This window comes from Tubulanus polymorphus, chromosome 2, assembly GCF_964204645.1.
Source record: "Tubulanus polymorphus chromosome 2, tnTubPoly1.2, whole genome shotgun sequence".
Lineage (NCBI taxonomy): Eukaryota > Metazoa > Nemertea > Palaeonemertea > Tubulaniformes > Tubulanidae > Tubulanus > Tubulanus polymorphus.
Genome location: NC_134026.1, coordinates 15,585,175 through 15,603,246, shown reverse-complemented (window position 1 = coordinate 15,603,246; position 18,072 = coordinate 15,585,175). Strand labels below are relative to the sequence as shown.

Here is an 18,072-nt window from a genome sequence, read left to right as displayed (position 1 = left end):
TATGAAGGCATTGTGGGAATTGCCAAAACCACGCGAAAATGTACAACAGATGAAAAAGTTCTACGATGAACTGGAAGGCTATATCAGGAGTCTAAAATCTCTCGGTAAGACCGAGGAAAGCTATGGGGATCTCCTGATTCCAGTCATATTCGAGAAACTCCCATCGGGAATTAAAACTCAGATCACACGCGACCATGGTGATTCAGCATGGAATTTAACTGAATTGAAGAAAGCGTTTCAGAAAGAGATTCAAGCGGGTCTGGCAGGACAAGCCATTCAAAGTGTGCTCATCAGCGATCCAGAAGACGAAATCACAAACACGTCGTTATTCATCACAGAAAACGAAATCAAACAAGCCGTCTAGACCGTAATTATAAAATTCAATGTAAGTACTGCAAGAAAGACCACAAATCAAGGGATTGTCTGATCTATAACACTCTGGAAAAACGGATGGATATAGTGAAAAGAGGAAATCTCTGCCGAAATTGTTTGAGAAAAAATCACAAAGCCAGAGATTGCAGGTCACGCTATTGCTGTTCCGTATGTTCAGATAAACACCATACATCTCTATGCGGCAAAAAACCACAATCAGCTGGTCATAACGATCAGAACCCGCAATGCGATGACAGGCAAATGTACATCGGCGTGCTAAATTCACAAGACTCAATCACCGTATCGACGCCAGTCGTCTTAAAGACAGCTGTTGCTGAAATTACTGATGAAAAACATCAAAACTCCGAGACCGTCAACATATTGTTTGATGAAGGCTTGACCCGAACATGGATCACGGAGGAAACAGCCGTGAAATTAAACTTGAAACCGGAGTCGAGCGAAATACTGAATCTTTCGATCTTTGGAGATACTAAATCTAAACAAAGGAAATACGACCGGGTCAAGTTAGCCATTAAAACCGAAACTGGAGACGTGCCGATAAGCGCACTCGTAAAATCGAACATTACGACACCTATGAGTAATCACATCAAAGATACACGTAATTTACATTATCTATCGGGTCTGAAACTGGCGCACCCTGTAAGCGGTCGTGAATCGTTCGAAATCGCTCTATTAATTGGATCCGACTACTACTGGTCCTTAGTTGAGGACAAAGTCGTCAGGGGCAACGGCCCCACAGCGGTTGCGTCAAAACTCGGTTATCTTCTTTCGGGTCCGCTAAAAAACTCGAGTCACGACCGTCGTGACTACGCGAACTTTATCCTCACCGATGATACTCATGAACGAGACCAACTCAAAAACTTCGAGAGAGTCGAAACACTCGGGATAAAACACCCGATAAACGAAGAACTTACGTTTGAACATTATGCGACGGATTGTATCGAAATGGCGGGAAACCAATACGTTGCGCAGCTACCATGGAGGCCGGAACACCCTCCATTACCGACCAATAGACTGAACACAGCCAACCGAACGCGAGCGATGGTCAGGAAACTAAATAACGATACCCGAAAAATCTATGATCGAATTATCGAAGATCAAATAGCGCGTGGATTCATCGAGACGATCCACGAGGAAAACGAATCCGAAGGTCATTATATACCGGTACCACTCGGTGAACACAACACCAATCCGCGTCGTCTACGATTGTAGCTTCCGTACGCGTCAGTCTCCGAGTTTAAATGACTGCCTGGAAAAAGGACCGCTACTGCTTAACGATCTTGGTTCGATCTTGATGAACTTTCGTACATGCGACGTTGGACTTAGTAGCAACATCGAAAAGGCCTTCCTTCAAGTGGGCCTAGCCGAGCCAGACCGGAAATTCACGAAATTTTTCTGGCTAAGCGATCCAAACGACCCCGAAAGCGAATTCATTACGTATCAATTTAAATCTGTATTATTCGGAGCAGCGTGCTCGCCGTTTATTCTCAATGCCGTCATAAAATCACATTTGGACACATTTGCACGGTAGCTAACGATATGAAATCGAGCATATACGTAGACAACGTCGTTACGTCGGTGAAAGACGAATCGACAGCGATCGATTATTACCATAACGCGAATCGGATGATGTCCGACGCAGGATTTAAACTATGTGAATGGACTAGTAACAACGAAAACCTCAGACATATTGCGAGTAAAGACAACTTATTGAACGGGCATGACGTTGTCAGCAACCTAGGACTCCTATGGGATGTCAATCAGGACAGGCTTAAATACAAACAAGCGATCGAGCATAGCGAACCAGAAATTATTACGAAGCGCGAAATCGTCAGAGCGTGGCGAGTCTCTATGATCCGTTATCGCCGGTTCACATCAAATCAAAATATTCATCCAAGAATTATGGAAAGCGAATGTCTCGTGGGATGAATTATTACCAGACGAGATGAGCAATAACTGGAAAACTTTGTACCGCGATCTACAAAATGCGAGAAAAATAACGATTAACCGGAAGTATTTTTCTGCGCCGTCGGAGGATACCGATACTGAGTTACATTGCTTTGTGGACGCGAGTTCACGTGGCTACGGAGCCACCGTTTATCTACGTCAAGGGAAAAACATCGCGCTTGTCATAGCGAAAACAGAGTTGCACCCGTTAAACAGCTCTCGTTACCGCGCCTCGAGCTAATGGCCGCCGTCGTCGGCGCCCGTTTGATCAAATATTCATTCGATGCGCTCAAGCCATGCTACATTTCAGCAAAGCGATTATCGGGTCCGATATCGAGATAGTCCTAAGTTGGACTAGGAGTGAAAAACGACTTGCGTGTTTAGTTCAAAATCGGGTGCACGAGATAAATTACTTGAAGCTAGACAATCTCGATGTGGAATTGAATAACGTACCGACCCAAGATAATCCAGCGGATCTACTAACACGCGGTATAACCACTCATCGACTGGCCAATTCAACACTATGGTGGCACGGGCCCGACTGGTTGAAAGTCGGCGATTGGCCAGTCTCGCGATTTCAAGCCGATAACGAAATTAAAACTGATGAATCTGTCGACGAGACTACCATGTCGATACAACATGAACAGTTAGAAAAAGCGGGTATCTTAAAGATCATTGATCCGGAAAAATATGGATCGTTGACCGAACTCGTGCGTGTTACCGCTTATTTCCTCAGATATTTACATAATCTGAGGAATCCGGCCGATCGGGTTAGCGGGGAACTCACCGCCGATGAGATAAAAACAGCAGAAAACAAATGGGTCATGGACTTACAGAAAACATACTTTAAATCTGAATTGAATCAATTGACAGTCCAGAAACTCAAACGCGGTAACCTGGTCAAACAACTGAAAATCTTTATCGATGACAGGGGACTTATTCGATGCGGCAGTCGTGTACAAAATTCGTCTTTACCGTACGATGCCAAATTTCCCATTCTATTACCAGATCACCATATTACGCGTTTGATCGTGTTGTTTCACCACAGGAGGTGTAAACATTTAAGAATTGGCGGGACTGTTACTGCTATCAGGCAAAGATACTGGATACCGAAAATTAGACAAGTCGTAAAATCAGTTCTCAGGAAATGTGTTACGTGCGCTATAGTACGAGGCTCCGCCTACTGTACACCTATACCACCGCCACTTCCAGTTTCGCGCGTTACGGATGCTCCGCCCTTTACTGTTACCGGAGTAGATTATTCCGGCGAAATTTGGGTCAGAGGCACGTCTGACAAGCGCCATAACCGTTACATTTGTCTGTTTACATGCGCCACCACGCGAGCAGTCCATTTCGAATCAGTCATTAATATGACACCTGCCGCGTTTATTCGAGCATTCCGGAGATTCGTTTCGCGTAGATCGTTACCGCATGAACTGATCAGTGACAACGGGTCATACTTTCTAAAATCTTGCGTAGAGATAGAAGAAATCGTCAATTCGCCGATCGTCGCGAGATATATGGCGAACAATCGAATAAGATGGACATTCATTCCCAAACGAGTCCCTTGGTTCGGGGGATTCTGGGAAAGGATGATAGGCGTAACGAAAGAATGCCTCAGAAAGATTCTCGGTAGAAGCATCGTCACGGACGATGAATTACGAACTCTCTTGTGTGAAATTGAGGCTACGATCAACGATCGACCTCTCACGTATGTGTATAGTACGGAAGACGAGCCTCTTCCGTTGTCTCCGTCACAACTGTTATGCGGTCGCCAATTAACTCTGTTGCCGTATGAGGACATTGATCTTAATGATCAGGACTTTAACGTTTCGTATACCGATATTCGACGCCGTAATCAAACGTTGCAAGAACTTTTGAGTTCGTTCAAACGACGTTGGAGCCGTGGATACTTGATAGCGCTCAGAGAACGTGCGAAACTCAACGGGAAACTCGAAAACAAAATAAAAACTGGCGACATTGTTTTAGTGCACGAGGACAGCAAGAAGCGAATACACTGGCGTATGGCAGTAATTGGAAGATGTGGGTTTCAGATCAGAGGGCGAGAGGGCGAGACACCACTCATCACCACAAGTAATTTTTTTTCCTTATAAATGGGAGATAGAAAAGCATTCTTAGCAACAATAAATAACAGAATAAAACCAGCAAAAAAACAATTTGAAATAAAAAAGTTAGTTGATGTTACAAAAGAAATTGAACATAAAATATTGAAATTAGAAAAGATAAAAACTAAATATGGAGTGAAAGTATCAGCGAATTTAAGCTACTGTAATGTTAGTACATCGCGAGAATTTAAAGTGTTTTTACCTGATAAATGGGTTTCATTGAGTACAGAGGAATTAAAAGATTTAGAAGGATTTAAAATAATCTATCATGGGAAAAATGAAGACGGTCATCATGATTTAGAAATTGTTGATTAAATAAAAAATAAAAATAATGAATATCTAAAAATGACCTTAGTCGTTTTACGAACAACTACAATCATACCAGTCAAACATCTGTTACATGTTATTATAAGAGAGTGCTTCATTTGAATATTGATCGATCAAACAGGTGTTGCAATTCAACGTTGTTGTTATATTGGATAGCTAGCAGTTATATAATAAGCACGCAGTACATACAACACACACAGGATACATTCTCTCTCGTGATTAAAAGGAATATTTCGGTGTTTTTAAGGTAAGTTTTAGCAAAATTGCCCTATCCTCGACCTACAGAGTTTTCAGGGGATAAGCATCCCATTATTGAAAGGCGCCACGGGACGCTTATCCCCCGTCATTTCTACTTACACCCCGCGACCCACGTCACCCGGGATCTCCTTCAATGATTGGCAGAAATCACATTATATTAAAGGCGCCTAATGTAATTTCTAACAATCTCGAAATTCGAAACCGAAGGAGAAACCCGGAGAGTGCATTTTCAAAATGCCTCTGCTGGCCAGAGCTACTCCAGCGTTGGAATGAATTGCCTTATATACTTAGCTAAAACACCTAAGTAAATGTTGTTGGTGTTTACTAAAGAAATATGTGAAATTTGAAATTATAAATTATTCCGAATGAAAAGAATATAGGAATGAAAACTGATAAATGAATTATGGATTTTTAACTTAATTATGATATAATTTTAAATCAAATTAGTAATCAATTACCATGTTAATTGATTAACAAATTCAAATTCAAATGTTCATTTTAGCATCACACCCAGTGCTGCCATCTTTCAATTTAAGAAAAAACTAATAATAAGAAACGACTGTAATACAATATTCAAGTAAAAACTTCAAATTAAAAAAACAAGATAAATTAATAAAAATAATGAATATCTAGAATCCGAAATGACTTATCTGGACAATTTAATTGCTCCGCATAGATAGACAAAAGTAGTGAGATATTCAACTATTTTTTTTGTTTTTTTTTCTAAAATATTAATCCATTTTTTTCATTATCAATTTTGGAATTTCAGAAGTATTTTCATTTTTGATAGCAGTTGTTTCAGAATTATCAATATCATGAATTTTATTTTATTTCTTATACCAATTACACCCAATCAAAATGAATACAATTACAAATCCAACTGTAAAATATAGACATTTATCAAATATTCTATCATTAGAACGAGTAGAAATAACAATATTTTCACTATTTTTATTAACATTTTTATTACTTATTTTTTCTTGTACAGCTTTTTTATATTCTTGTGATTTAATTCCTTTAGTTTGTGTATAACGTTTACAAACACATCTGGCTCTCACCAGTTTCACACAGTACCATAATGACGATTCAAAAAAACTTTTTTCATATATGTTCGAAATCATTTTGATCATATTCTTTTTCTTAGTTATATTTCACTGATTCCATGGATGTTTTTTCATAAAAATTCCTCCAGTAATAACGGATTTGAACATAAAATCTGTATTTTCAATATATTCAATTTTTGTTCAATTTCGATGAAGTTTTGACACAACATTGCTGATAAGGAGCTTAGATGGTATTGAAATATCCAGTTTTATACAATTTTTAGGTAAAAAGTTTTCTGACCCCCAAAGTATGCACTAGAGCTGCACCTGTTTGGTTTTTGGTTTTATGACTCAAGGTTACTGTGTGAAGTTTGTTGCACCGCTTGTGTCCCGGTACTATGTAGAGTATTTCCAGGCAGTTCGCGCGAGCTACCGTATGTAGGCCAGCTCTCGGTGACCTTTCTCTCCCTGCAACCAGGAAATTTCACGTCATTGATACGGATATAGCCGAGTCGAAAAGGCGATGAAATCACCAAAATTACTAATATAGCGGGATTTTATACGAATGAGATTTCAACTCTTCCATTTCTTCAAGATTTCAATCTTAATGTAGAAAAAAAATCGGGAATTCTTAAACCAATTATCTGTTCAGTTATGGTTCAGTGCAAAAATAGCCCATTTCGAGGCTAAAGTACTGAAGTAATCATTCCAACCTACATGTTTTTCCAGGAACTTTTAGAATAGTGTAGGTTGGAGCATTGGATACATAAATCAACTCGTGAACTTTAATAGGAAAATCCCGCTCATTTTTTTCTGAGCGACGGAAGTTTTCGGGATAGATTTTTGTAGCGCAAATGATGATCAATCTGAAAACAAATTACATACACAGATAGCCCAAAATCTTCTTCTTTCAATAAAGCAAGAATTAAGAGAATCGGATGAATTATAACGAAGTTATGACCTGATCATTTTAAATAGACAAGACGCGCTCTGCAGCGTACTATACATTGACCCGCGCCGTACTATCACTGAGTATAACCCCAGAAACAAAGTGACGAAGGTTTTTTTAATGTTTGAAGGATAATTTGTAATTTCTTGATGAAGATATATGTTTGAAACTTATCCTGACCTACTTAAGGCAGTGAGAAGATTTTTGCTCTGAATACTGAGCGTGTAAGTTGTATGTTTATCCTGACCTACTTAAGGCAGTGCGAAGGTTATATGTTCATTCTGACATACTAAATGCTATAAAAGATTATTCCTGCAATATTACAGGGTGATTGAATGTAGTGTATATTAACTTGATATTGAAGTTTAAAGCTTGCCCTGTCAAATTACAGGTGTTGTCGAGGTTTTTTATTTTGTCCTACTCAAGGCAGTAAAGTATATCTCCTGTGATATTCCAGGGTGAAATGAGGTTTATTGGTAAACCAAAGTGGTTGTGTAAATCCCTTGAATTTCAGGGAAGTTATCGTCATACTTCGTATAAAAATGTTTATGAGTGACTTGTTAAGCGCTTAAGTCATATGTAAAGTTTAATTATTGGGTTTAAAAGTTTGTATTTAAACAAATTAGGGAACTGGGATTTGCCAGGTAACGGTTTTGAATATCTAAAAATTCGTCAGATTTTAGTGAAATCCAGTAAAGGCTTTCTGGAGCATTCAAGTGTTTTTCATAACACATTTGTTGATATACAGTCCTTTAATTGGTATTTTAAATAGATGCTTGATTCAACTTAGATAGTAGATTTATCAAAGTTATTGGGAGGTTTGGAAGGTGGTTCATTGTTTATATTTGAGTCAGTTGTCAGTTGATTCAGATAACTCTGAAATTTGTATCTTACATTTGATGGTCTCCTTTTAAGTTACTAATGTTAGTACTGTTAGTTCAAGTAAGGTTAACGTTGTGTTAGACATTGCAGTGCAATTGAATATGAGAATCAAATTTAATAGACAGGAAAACGACGACTTACAACGATATGACCGATGAACAACGTTTGACCACTGACTTAGCTGATAGGACAATAGCTAGGAGAGTATATACTAAGACTTCTGATTTTATACAAGAACAACCCAACTGCAGACGGCATTTGATAAAGTAATTGAAATTCATCGCAGGCAGGATTCGCACAGTGGTATAATACATAACATTACCTTCAAAATGAAAAATATGATCTAATCATGAAACAATGGTATTTGTATGGGAAACTGTCATCATAATTTTTCAAAAAGGATTACTGGCATTGATCTAGTACAGAAGAGAACACGTATGGTATGTAGAATAGTAGGAACACTTACACCAGGCCCCCGGGGAGCTTAGCCGTACACTTGGATAATAGAATGCTTCGGGCTTACACATGGCTGACTTAGATAGGGTTGTTTCCTGTCTTTCGGGCTGGATTATGGGTGATTTCGTTATCAAATATGGCGCAGTCGAATCACGTAGGCCTATATCTTGAGGATTAAAGGGTAACTGACACTTTTTCAAGAATTTTCTACTTTTGGAATAAAATGATTCATTATAGTATACTATTGAGATTGACAATTTGAAAGATCGGAAAAAATTTCAATTTATAATGATATTTGATGATTTTGATTTTCGCGCGCCTCGTTTTGTTTACATCGTTCCGGAAAAACACGTGTACTGCGGGCTATTTATAGAACTACGTCATTAAAGGCAGCGACTCAATAATGGCGTCTATAGAAATGAATAGAGAATCGGACAATGGGAGCGATTCATCTGAATTTAATGCCACTTCGGCATCAAATTCAGATGAATCGCTTAGTGATTTTGAATGGCAGGAAACAAGTGACGAAGAGGAATTAATGATCGGGCCGTATTTATACGAACCAGAGGCAGAACCGAAGCGAAACGGCGATGGACCCAGACCGGAGGCAGAGGGAGACGACGACGAAGGCCGAATAAACCGTTTGGAGCTGGATAATCTGAATCAGTGGTATGTTCATATAACAATTAACTTAAAAATATATATTTTAAGATTCATTAAGCCGTAGATTTAATTATAGGTTTTTGAGCTTTGTTGGCGAAGTTGAGAGAATCTTATCATGTTCGTTTCAAAAGCTCAGTGCGATTCAACGTCGTTGTGCTGGCACTGCTGGACTATTCTTGCACTGCATTGCATCAGCATAGGCTTACAACAAGTAGATACCTATATCCATACCTTAAAAATATTTTTATGGATAATCTTTTTAGGTGCCAATGTGGACACTGTCAGATCTTAGAGACGGAGCAAGAGTGTGTGTGCTGTATGGAGATTGATGTCGTGAAAAGAAGACTGGAATGGGTTTGGGAGGAGTCCGGACAAAATGAAGAGACCTGCATGACGGACACAGCAGCTTTCGCTTCGATCTGTTTGAACCCTTGGGTCCTGCAGCTGATGTGGACCGAATTTAAACGGCAGTACGGACGGAAAAGTTTTGAAGGGCCAGCAAATGCGAAATTAAGACATGTAGCATACAGATCATTTGTTCGGTGGTGTTGGGGATATTTGGGCAAGGAGAATAGGAGAATTTTGCCTGCTTGTGTCGTTTCGTGCATCCGCGCACATTTCCCTGAGGACGGTTATGAGGAGGACCATGTATATAAAGGATTTCGTAATGTGTCGATTGATGGACCATAATGAATTAAAATAGAAGAATTCAACTTAAAAATTCTAACGATGTTTATATATTCTTCTTAACTTGTGCTTTTCTTACAGATATTTTAATAAAACAATGACATCGCTTAGATATAAAATATAAATTTTATTGCATATTTATAATGTATAAAACGTTTTGCTTTCAATCCATTGAGTTCTAATTTAAACATCTGATCGCAATTAATTGTTCAAGTAAGGAGCAGTTTTGTTATGCTTAAGCAGATCAATAATTTTATTTTCAGTTTCCTATCAATTTTCTACAGATCATTTATTGAGTGAACTGGTGTCTACAACTTTCACTTAGACTTGTAGTTTCACCATTAATCTTCCCATGCAAATGTAGATATTTTGTCTTTATCACCTGAAAAAGACATGAAAAATATTTTAGGTTGAATTATAAAACGAATACAAGATATATCATGATTCCTGATGTTGAAATAAAACGTACTCGGTATCTTTGAACTGCCAAATTTCAAATATATTTCTTCGTACATTATTTTTCGAATTAAATCATCACTTCGGGTCATCATTTTTTCCGCAGACCTAAAAAGAATGTATTTTTTAAGAAAATCAATATAATAATAATGTTTTCAAAATAATAATGTTTTCATGTGCATGTATTACAATTTTAAATGAAATTATACCTTCAATACAAATGTCAAGAGACTTACCATTCAATCATCTATTAGTTTTTTTGAATCTTGTCCTGTGCATTGCGATGGCTTCCTCTTTGGTGATTTTTTCTTTGTTTGATGTGAGATTTGGTGGTACTGTGATTATTTTCCTCGGCCTATCTGCTTCTTCCACGTCCTGGAGTATCTTGTTCCAGCAAATGTCGACATATTCTGAAATAAAAAACACTGTTAGCCAACAATGTGTTTGGTAATGAATTATTTACATAAGTTTAGTTAATGACTTTAATATTCACCATAAGTGGCATCAGTGAGTAGTTTTCCTAATGTGTGGGTGTCCTTGTATTTTGGATAGACAATGCTATATTTTTTTGTCCCATCAATCTTTGTGCCTTGTATTCTGTCACTATTCTCATTGAAATGTAGGGCAGCTATTTGTAACCTAAGAGAAGACATAAGACATTGATATAAGTCTTAGCAGGGACATATGTATGAAAAAAATAGAAATCACTCAATTGTTATATACTTTGCTTACCTGCTTGTCATTCCATTGTAAGAAAACTGAATCATCTTCGGGGCAAAATGATTGAATAAACTGTGAAGACACTCCAGTTTACTGGTCTGGCCGTATGGTGACATCATCTTCACTTTATTTATAACCCGTGTATTCGTCAGATATTTTTGCATAGAATCACCAACCAAAGATCCTGTAAATAGTACATCAAATGTTTCATCACATGAAATTAGATATAATTTCTGATTCAGTAGTTGCAATAGATAATATCTTACCTGGATAAAGCCATTTCTTTTCTGATGTTATGGGTTCATGGCTGCAGTCTTCATGATTGTCTTGGATGTGTTTGACTGCTGATGACCATTTTTTACTGATGCCTTCTTTATCCCCGGGTGATGATGATGCAGTGCACCAGTACAAATGACATTTTATTGACTTTATCCAATCCTTGATTTCTTCACATTCCTTTTTCCTTGACATTATTTCTAGTTTCTTAGTTATACCTTGAAATGAAAAATTAGTATTTCGTCTCATTTTTGATTCCGTGAGTGATATGTAAATTCTACACAAAGAATTTTTGAACTTACTTTTAACAACGTGCCAGCAGTCATAATAGTGAGCTACATTCCAAACTTCCCTTGTCCATTTAGTAATTTGAATGTGCATATCCGAAATAAATGCCATCACTTTCAGGTTTCCTATCTGTATTCGGCAACGCTTTAAGCCTTCCAATTCCATTGCATTTGAATTCTTTACCTCATTCGACTAAAAAAATCAATAACAAAGATAGACGTAAACCTTTCTCTGTTTTAAATTCAGGAAAAAGCAAGATTTTATGGTTCTGACATACCTGAACAAGTTGAAACGCGATCACTTTGTTAGTTATTAAATCCATCAGAGTGTAACTTCCAAATTTAGCAGAATGACCCATAGAATCGCAACGTCCATCACCAGCAAGCAATCGTGGCCCTGGTAATTTGTTGACAAGTGCCGATCTACTTGCTTCCCACACAGATGAAACAGCATCGTGAAGATAGTTTTTCTGGTACCGGAAATATGTCCTGGTACTCTGAGCCTTTATATTCATGAAACTGAAATTGGATTGACCATTACATTTATAACTTTAAAAAATTATGTTTGATTAGACTGAAAGTATTGTTTTTACTGCAACTTACTTGAACAGTCGAAAAACTTTTGTGGGCAAACTTCCTGTTAAAAGAACCATGGCACTTAATAAAACATCCAATATAGGAATTCCTCGAGCAACTGTTGGTTGGCTGGACCATTCAGTAGTTTCACCACAATTCAAACAATTTGTTCTGACAGTCAACATTGTTCCTCTGTGCCTCTTCCAAACTTGGTTCTCTCTTCCACAGCGCCGGCAGTATTGTAACAGCTGCAGAATTGCTGACTGGAACACAATAATCTTGGTTTGGTCTTTATACGACTTATCCGATTCATCACTGCAATGATAAATGAAGTTTTATACAAAAGAAAGGAAAATATCATTCATGATTAAAATATTATACTTTACTAACCTCATTTCTTCAAACATAACTCTGCCTTCAGAATCATCCTCAGAGCCACTGTCCATCTCTGACTCTTCTGCCGAATCTGGATGATAGTCATCATCTTCACTGTCACTCCCTAAATCTGATTCTTCTCCAATACAAATGGCTTTTGAGGTATTTGTAAGTTCTTCAGCAGGTCGCTTACATTGAATACCAATGTTTCGGGCTAAAACAGACCAATCACAGTAGTAGGATTAAATAGATAGGGAGAATAGATGATATCATAAAAAACCCCATAATACAAGCCGTACCATAATACGATATAGACTGAATAAAGAATACTCACTCAATGCATTTTCCTGGATTCCAACTGAACGCTGAGCCTTAAATGGCGTTCTGTAGATAATCTTAGGTTTGATGCGGTACACAATTTTGGTCTTCACCTGTGCAGTTTCTTTCAGCGTTTGCATCCCTAGAAAAAATTATCATTAAATAACATGAAATTCAATGATTACAGTGATATATTCAAAACTGAATGACAATGATACACCATACCATCATGAAAATCCTACCTCGAGATTTACAATCCGGTTCAGCCTGCACAGCAAATTCTCTTGTCGCCTCGAACTCTGATTTGATACCGGGTTCCGCATACACTTCCCCGCCGTCATCTTCACCAGGTTTTGCATAATCTTCAACCAAATTTGGTTGAAGATTATGCAAAACCTGGCTCTCAGTCTCAGCAATGACTCGCCGTCTCTCCCTCTTCTCAAACACTTTTCGTCCAGGCTTTCGTGGTGGCGAGAAGAAATCCTCTGGTTGAGATGTAGATTCAGGGGTTTCTATCACAGTGTGGATCGATGGCACGGCTCCTTGTTTCAGCAACAATCTATTTCAAGCAAAAGGCAACCGTTAATTCACAAGGCTCGTGAAATATTCATTTTGTTATTGTAGTTAGTGAGTGAAGTAAGGCACTCACAATGACAATAAAAGCCTATTGTACGATGGCCAATGCACTGTGGCCTATAGTAGTAGTTCAATGAAAAGATGTTTCTATTGTCACACGATGTAAGCTGACCTAGAAGGCATGGTTTTACAATCACGCTTAGCAAACAAAAGTTAAACGGCATTTTGACATAAAAAATTATGAATTGGATACCGCGCGTGGAAAAAATAAATTTTATTGATTTGAATTGGACTTGAAAATGCGACCCTTTTAACAGTGATTTTCAAGCCCATACAATAATTATTCTCAAACCATGTCTCGAATAAATGTTAAGATGACTGAATGAAACTTACCTCTTTGCAAATTGTGCATCATACTGCATTTTATTAACGAAATCATCGTTGGTAAAATGCCGGTAACACACGACGCTATTCGACGTTGGGCCGCTCCAATTCAATCGCTTTAAACCTACAAAAGAAGCCCATTTTTCTCGAAGAACAGGATTCTTCGGAAAAAGAAATATACCCCTATCCGAATAATCGCACCCAAAGCAAACACAACGATTTGGCATTTGAGAAAAAGCAGTGAAAACACGCCGAGTAGTAAAAACGCAACGTTATCTCATAGAAGAGAATTTTCAGTGCTCACTTTATTGACGTCACAGCGCCGGAGATCGACGGAAATTGCCGATGATTTCTAACGCGATGTATACAACGAAATGAGGTCAAAAATTGTCTTATAAAATCACGATTTTAGCGGAAACTACACATTTTTGAACAGAACTATTTCAAAGTCTTCCTTAGTTCGATAGAACTTATCGAATTTTGAAATAAAAAAAAAAGTGTCAGTTACCCTTTAATAGTAATTCCCCGTGTATCAAATACCATATTTAACAGGTTTATAGTTCCACTGCACCGTCATAATCTGAAACTATTCCATATGCTTGAAATCTATAGTTATTCATAGACAAGGCGGCAGTTCATCCTAGACGCTCAGTGAAACAGCTCGACCCACGCTACAGCTGCCATGATCATATATATTATATTCATATAAATATGAAATTATCAGGGTAATAGGGTATATGTATTTTCATATCAGAGGTTGAAAGGTTGAGTGAGTGAAAAATAAAAATAAATTCGAGCGTGTGAGAATTTATTTTTATTATTATGCAAGCGTACACCGCTGCAATAGCATTTATACAGAACCGAGCTCGGTCAAAGAGTTTACTTACAGAATGATCCAATAACAATGACAAAGATTGTTTTGAACAATATCTGAAATTTTAATTGCCGTTATACGATTCGATAAGGGTTTTAAAGATGGTAAATAAGGAGTATTGGCCTCCAAAAACGATAATCGAGAATTCATTTTTTCTACCTTTTGAATCATCTTGGTACCCATTTTCGTGCAAAACTTGGACCAGATTTTGCCTGTCATACAAAATCTGGTGCGGTCGTTATGGAATCTAAAATATAAGATACAATACCTTCTATTTTCTTGATAAAACAACAGAAATAACAGGAGCGTTTATCTAATCATAGACCCTGTCGGTACACACCTGTTCGAGATGCAGTTTGAATTTTGTAGCGTTAAATAAGACTCCGTGTAAAATGCGTAGTGGGCCAGATAGCATAAAACATACATTCTACAAATTAGTACGGTTTCTGCTGTTTCACCGACATTGCTTGAAGCTATCGGTCTTCTTATGAGCCAGGTAAATTCAAAGCTTCGGCTAAGGTATAAAATATCGCCGTCAGTAATATTGACGATAGGTTTACAAGCGATTTGTTTTGCCTAATAATTGACCTCATTATCAGTTTTTAGAACGTACTAATTTAACTGGTGACCGGACTGGATAACGAGATAATATGGCGAAAAACGTGCATCGTGCAACGTGAAAATGTCGATCGCCGGGATCATTCCATCCCCCGCCGCAGATCTTGCAGACGGTAATGCCGCTGAAAATGTTAAGATATGGAAACGTCGGTTGGTGATTTTCCCGAAAATCGCAGTAGCACTAGGTACGTGTAACGAAACGAAGGTAAGAAGTAAATCGCACTGTGCCGGGCTGAAGGTATTTAAAATCAATGATCAATTTGAGAGGAACGAGAACGGGGATGATAAAAATAACGATAAAACGTTAACCTCAAAGCGCATCGATTCTGGAACACTCTCAGATTGAACCATTTGGTGCATTGAATGCAACAAATGGTGAATGATACCTCACAGGACTCCGCAAGAGTGCAACGTCGTGCAATTTCGGGACAGAAAAGGGTCGAGACAAGATAGCGTTCTCTGTCCCCGGGTGAAGATGATTAAGCCATGCCGTGCATTCGAACCGTGCATTCGTGAAAGTAGATATTTTTTCAACAAAATGGTACATCATTCTTCAGGATTTCATCTTATTGAAACTACATCTTAATGCAGTAAATTTCAGAAAGCAATTCGTATCAGGAGCTATTTATTGCTTGGAAATTGGCACAAAAAATCTGTAAATTTTCAAAAATTTCTGAAGGACCCCAAGACCCCCTCGTTTTTCGTGGATAATGCCTATTTTATAAGGATCCACCCATGTGTATGTTTAAAGTGATCTAAAAGCTGGTAAAATATCAAAATTTTCTCATCCTCTTTGATTCGCGCCTGCCATCACTTGGGTGCCTGCCATTCTCGTTGATGTTGCCCTATTTATCCAAGTAGAACCCCCCTCCCTTAAAAAGAATCCTGAGTACGGGCCTGACCTTGACAGGGTTCTACTAAAAAGCCCTATCGAAGCCGACTCGATACATTGAAACCAACTAGCCGAGAATGTATGGTCTATGGGTATCAGCATGATTTTTGTCGTGAAAAAATGTCAAGCCTTGCAAATGACGTGCAATAACTGTCATGGGAAAATTACTTCAAATCCTAGTGCACAAAACCCAAGGTCGTAAAAGCAGTTGAAGCTGCAAGTCAGAGTCAGACAGCGATTAAACTATTGACCGGTTACGTGTTCTTTATGGTGTACAGCCACAGCTTGATCCCATCAGTGCCCGAATATTCGTGAACGGATGTGAAGTCAAGTTTCAACTCGTCAGTGGTGCAAACGTGAACACGATATGGAAGCGTTACATCGAGATAACGCAGATGTGGAATAGTTCTACGATGACTCTACTTGGTAAAGCTAAACTAGATGTCTTAAATCTGTGTACTGGAGGAGACGGGACGGGATTAAGAACTAAATCTTAACATCGATTGGTAGTTTTTTGTCCCACAGGGGATAATCCCGTACTTTTTACAATAAAATATCGCGTTATTGGAAAATATTCGCGTTTCCGCAATGTGACAACACCAGAAAAATTCTGACATGTTAAAAAAAGAAGTTGTAAATCGTCATGAACAATGTTTAATTTTCAAAATGTTCTTTTGTAATTCCAGAATTCATATGTCTTATGAATGAAAGCTAATATGTCATATATAATCAGAAGCTTTATATCCCGTCTGTGTATTGTGTCAGGGTGACCCTGGAACAACGATACTATTCCGTTGATAAACACTTACGTCTTGGATAGAGTTTTCGTTCTTTTCGATTTGTGAATTTCTGAAAGTAACAACATAATTCCAATGCAATTAGTTGATGTTTAATCGTCAATGAGTATAATGATTGATAATTTTTGAAAATTTTTGAACTAATTCCATATAGCCCAGTGGACCAATCTCTTAATCTTAGCCGTGACTGTGTAACTTTCCTAGGTGCTAGGTGTTATCACCATTTCAACGTGAATATGGTATCATCCCATCTCACTCCATCAGTTAGTAAGTTACTCAACAGAAAACCCAACAAGAGGCAAATTACCACTTGAAATCTGTCGAGTTCATTCCCAGGATGATGTATGTGGTCCCACAGCTCATTGGTTTCCATATCTCATTGGGCCCGCATCGTTTGGTTCCGCGTCCCGGGCCAAAATTCTCATTTGTCCCACTTGTCATTGGGCCGATAATCTATCCATGTAATCCATCCAGGATCATATTGTAAAGCTTAACGTGAGCAATAGTGTCATTCATGGCCATGCAACAATATTCTGTTATACCTCATTCTACCATATTATATAAAATGGCCCCTGTGGCAAGTTACGTAGCTTAGGCCTTTTTTTAATTAGTTGGAGCACGGATCCGCCGCCTTTATTTGCGTCATTTCGGTAATTAGGAAACATTCTTTTTTAGTTTTTATTACCGTTATTTTTATTATTTAATTTTTATTATCGAAGATTTATGTTTTTTATTTGTTTCTACCGCCTTCTATCCTGAAATCGAATTTCTGTATGAAAAAATTAACATTTTGTTTGTTCCGGACATCAAATTCATGAAAATGAGCTTAACCGAATTTTATTTGAATAATTTGACGGTCTCGTGATGCTGTTAGTATCGCAACAAAATGGCCAGTCACGCTGACGCCATCGTCGTCGAGGAAACTTTCTGTTTCCAAGCAATCGTTAGAAAGACGCATCGCGGACAGTCGAGTGGTGAGATTGGCGGGAGATCTCTCTGTCAACAACCCCGCCGCTCGTTTTGCCCCGGACGAAACAGTATTAAGTGTGAGGGAGGCGCGTACCTGGACAGCCGAGCAGATGAGCGATGAGAGTGGGATTACAATAGGGGGATCATTTCATCGTGCGCTTCATTGCCCCAGGGAGTTAGTTACATTCATTATAGCCGAAAAACATTTGACTATGGACGTTTT

The 18,072-nt window shown here is 38.2% G+C and overlaps 4 protein-coding genes across 5 annotated transcripts; 3 read left to right on the top strand and 1 right to left on the bottom strand.

Annotated features, from left to right (window-relative positions):
• Nucleotides 1–450: 450 nt before the first annotated feature.
• On the top strand, nucleotides 451–1,605 carry LOC141898956 (uncharacterized). The gene has a single exon (XM_074785108.1). It carries the CDS (start codon nucleotides 451–453, stop codon nucleotides 1,603–1,605), a length of 1,155 nt encoding a protein of 384 aa, XP_074641209.1.
• A 1,031-nt stretch (nucleotides 1,606–2,636) lies between these two features.
• On the top strand, nucleotides 2,637–8,083 carry LOC141898955 (uncharacterized). The gene is made up of 2 exons (XM_074785107.1): nucleotides 2,637–4,383; nucleotides 7,959–8,083. Exons 1-2 carry the CDS (start codon nucleotides 2,637–2,639, stop codon nucleotides 8,081–8,083), a joined length of 1,872 nt encoding a protein of 623 aa, XP_074641208.1.
• Nucleotides 8,084–8,250: 167 nt separating this feature from the next.
• Nucleotides 8,251–9,966, top strand: LOC141899394 (P2X purinoceptor 7-like). The gene is made up of 2 exons (XM_074785659.1): nucleotides 8,251–9,050; nucleotides 9,308–9,966. Exons 1-2 carry the CDS (start codon nucleotides 8,785–8,787, stop codon nucleotides 9,732–9,734), a joined length of 693 nt encoding a protein of 230 aa, XP_074641760.1. The 5' UTR covers nucleotides 8,251–8,784; the 3' UTR covers nucleotides 9,735–9,966.
• A 5-nt stretch (nucleotides 9,967–9,971) lies between these two features.
• LOC141899393 (uncharacterized) lies at nucleotides 9,972–14,370 on the bottom strand. 2 transcript variants are annotated; one of them, XM_074785658.1, is made up of 14 exons: nucleotides 14,240–14,370; nucleotides 13,709–13,823; nucleotides 12,982–13,298; nucleotides 12,756–12,881; nucleotides 12,437–12,635; nucleotides 12,074–12,361; nucleotides 11,749–11,989; nucleotides 11,486–11,663; nucleotides 11,174–11,401; nucleotides 10,920–11,091; nucleotides 10,681–10,826; nucleotides 10,424–10,597; nucleotides 10,201–10,295; nucleotides 9,972–10,113 (listed from the first exon to the last, which is right to left on the bottom strand). In XM_074785658.1, the coding sequence occupies exons 1-12, from the start codon at nucleotides 14,274–14,276 to the stop codon at nucleotides 10,431–10,433; spliced, it is 2,214 nt and encodes a 737-aa protein (XP_074641759.1). In that variant the 5' UTR covers nucleotides 14,277–14,370; the 3' UTR covers nucleotides 9,972–10,113; nucleotides 10,201–10,295; nucleotides 10,424–10,430. The 2 variants fall into 2 exon arrangements, with proteins under 2 accessions (XP_074641759.1, XP_074641758.1); XM_074785657.1 differs by lacking the exon at nucleotides 14,240–14,370 and having other exon boundaries at nucleotides 13,709–14,024.
• Between the last annotated feature and the right edge of the window lie 3,702 nt (nucleotides 14,371–18,072).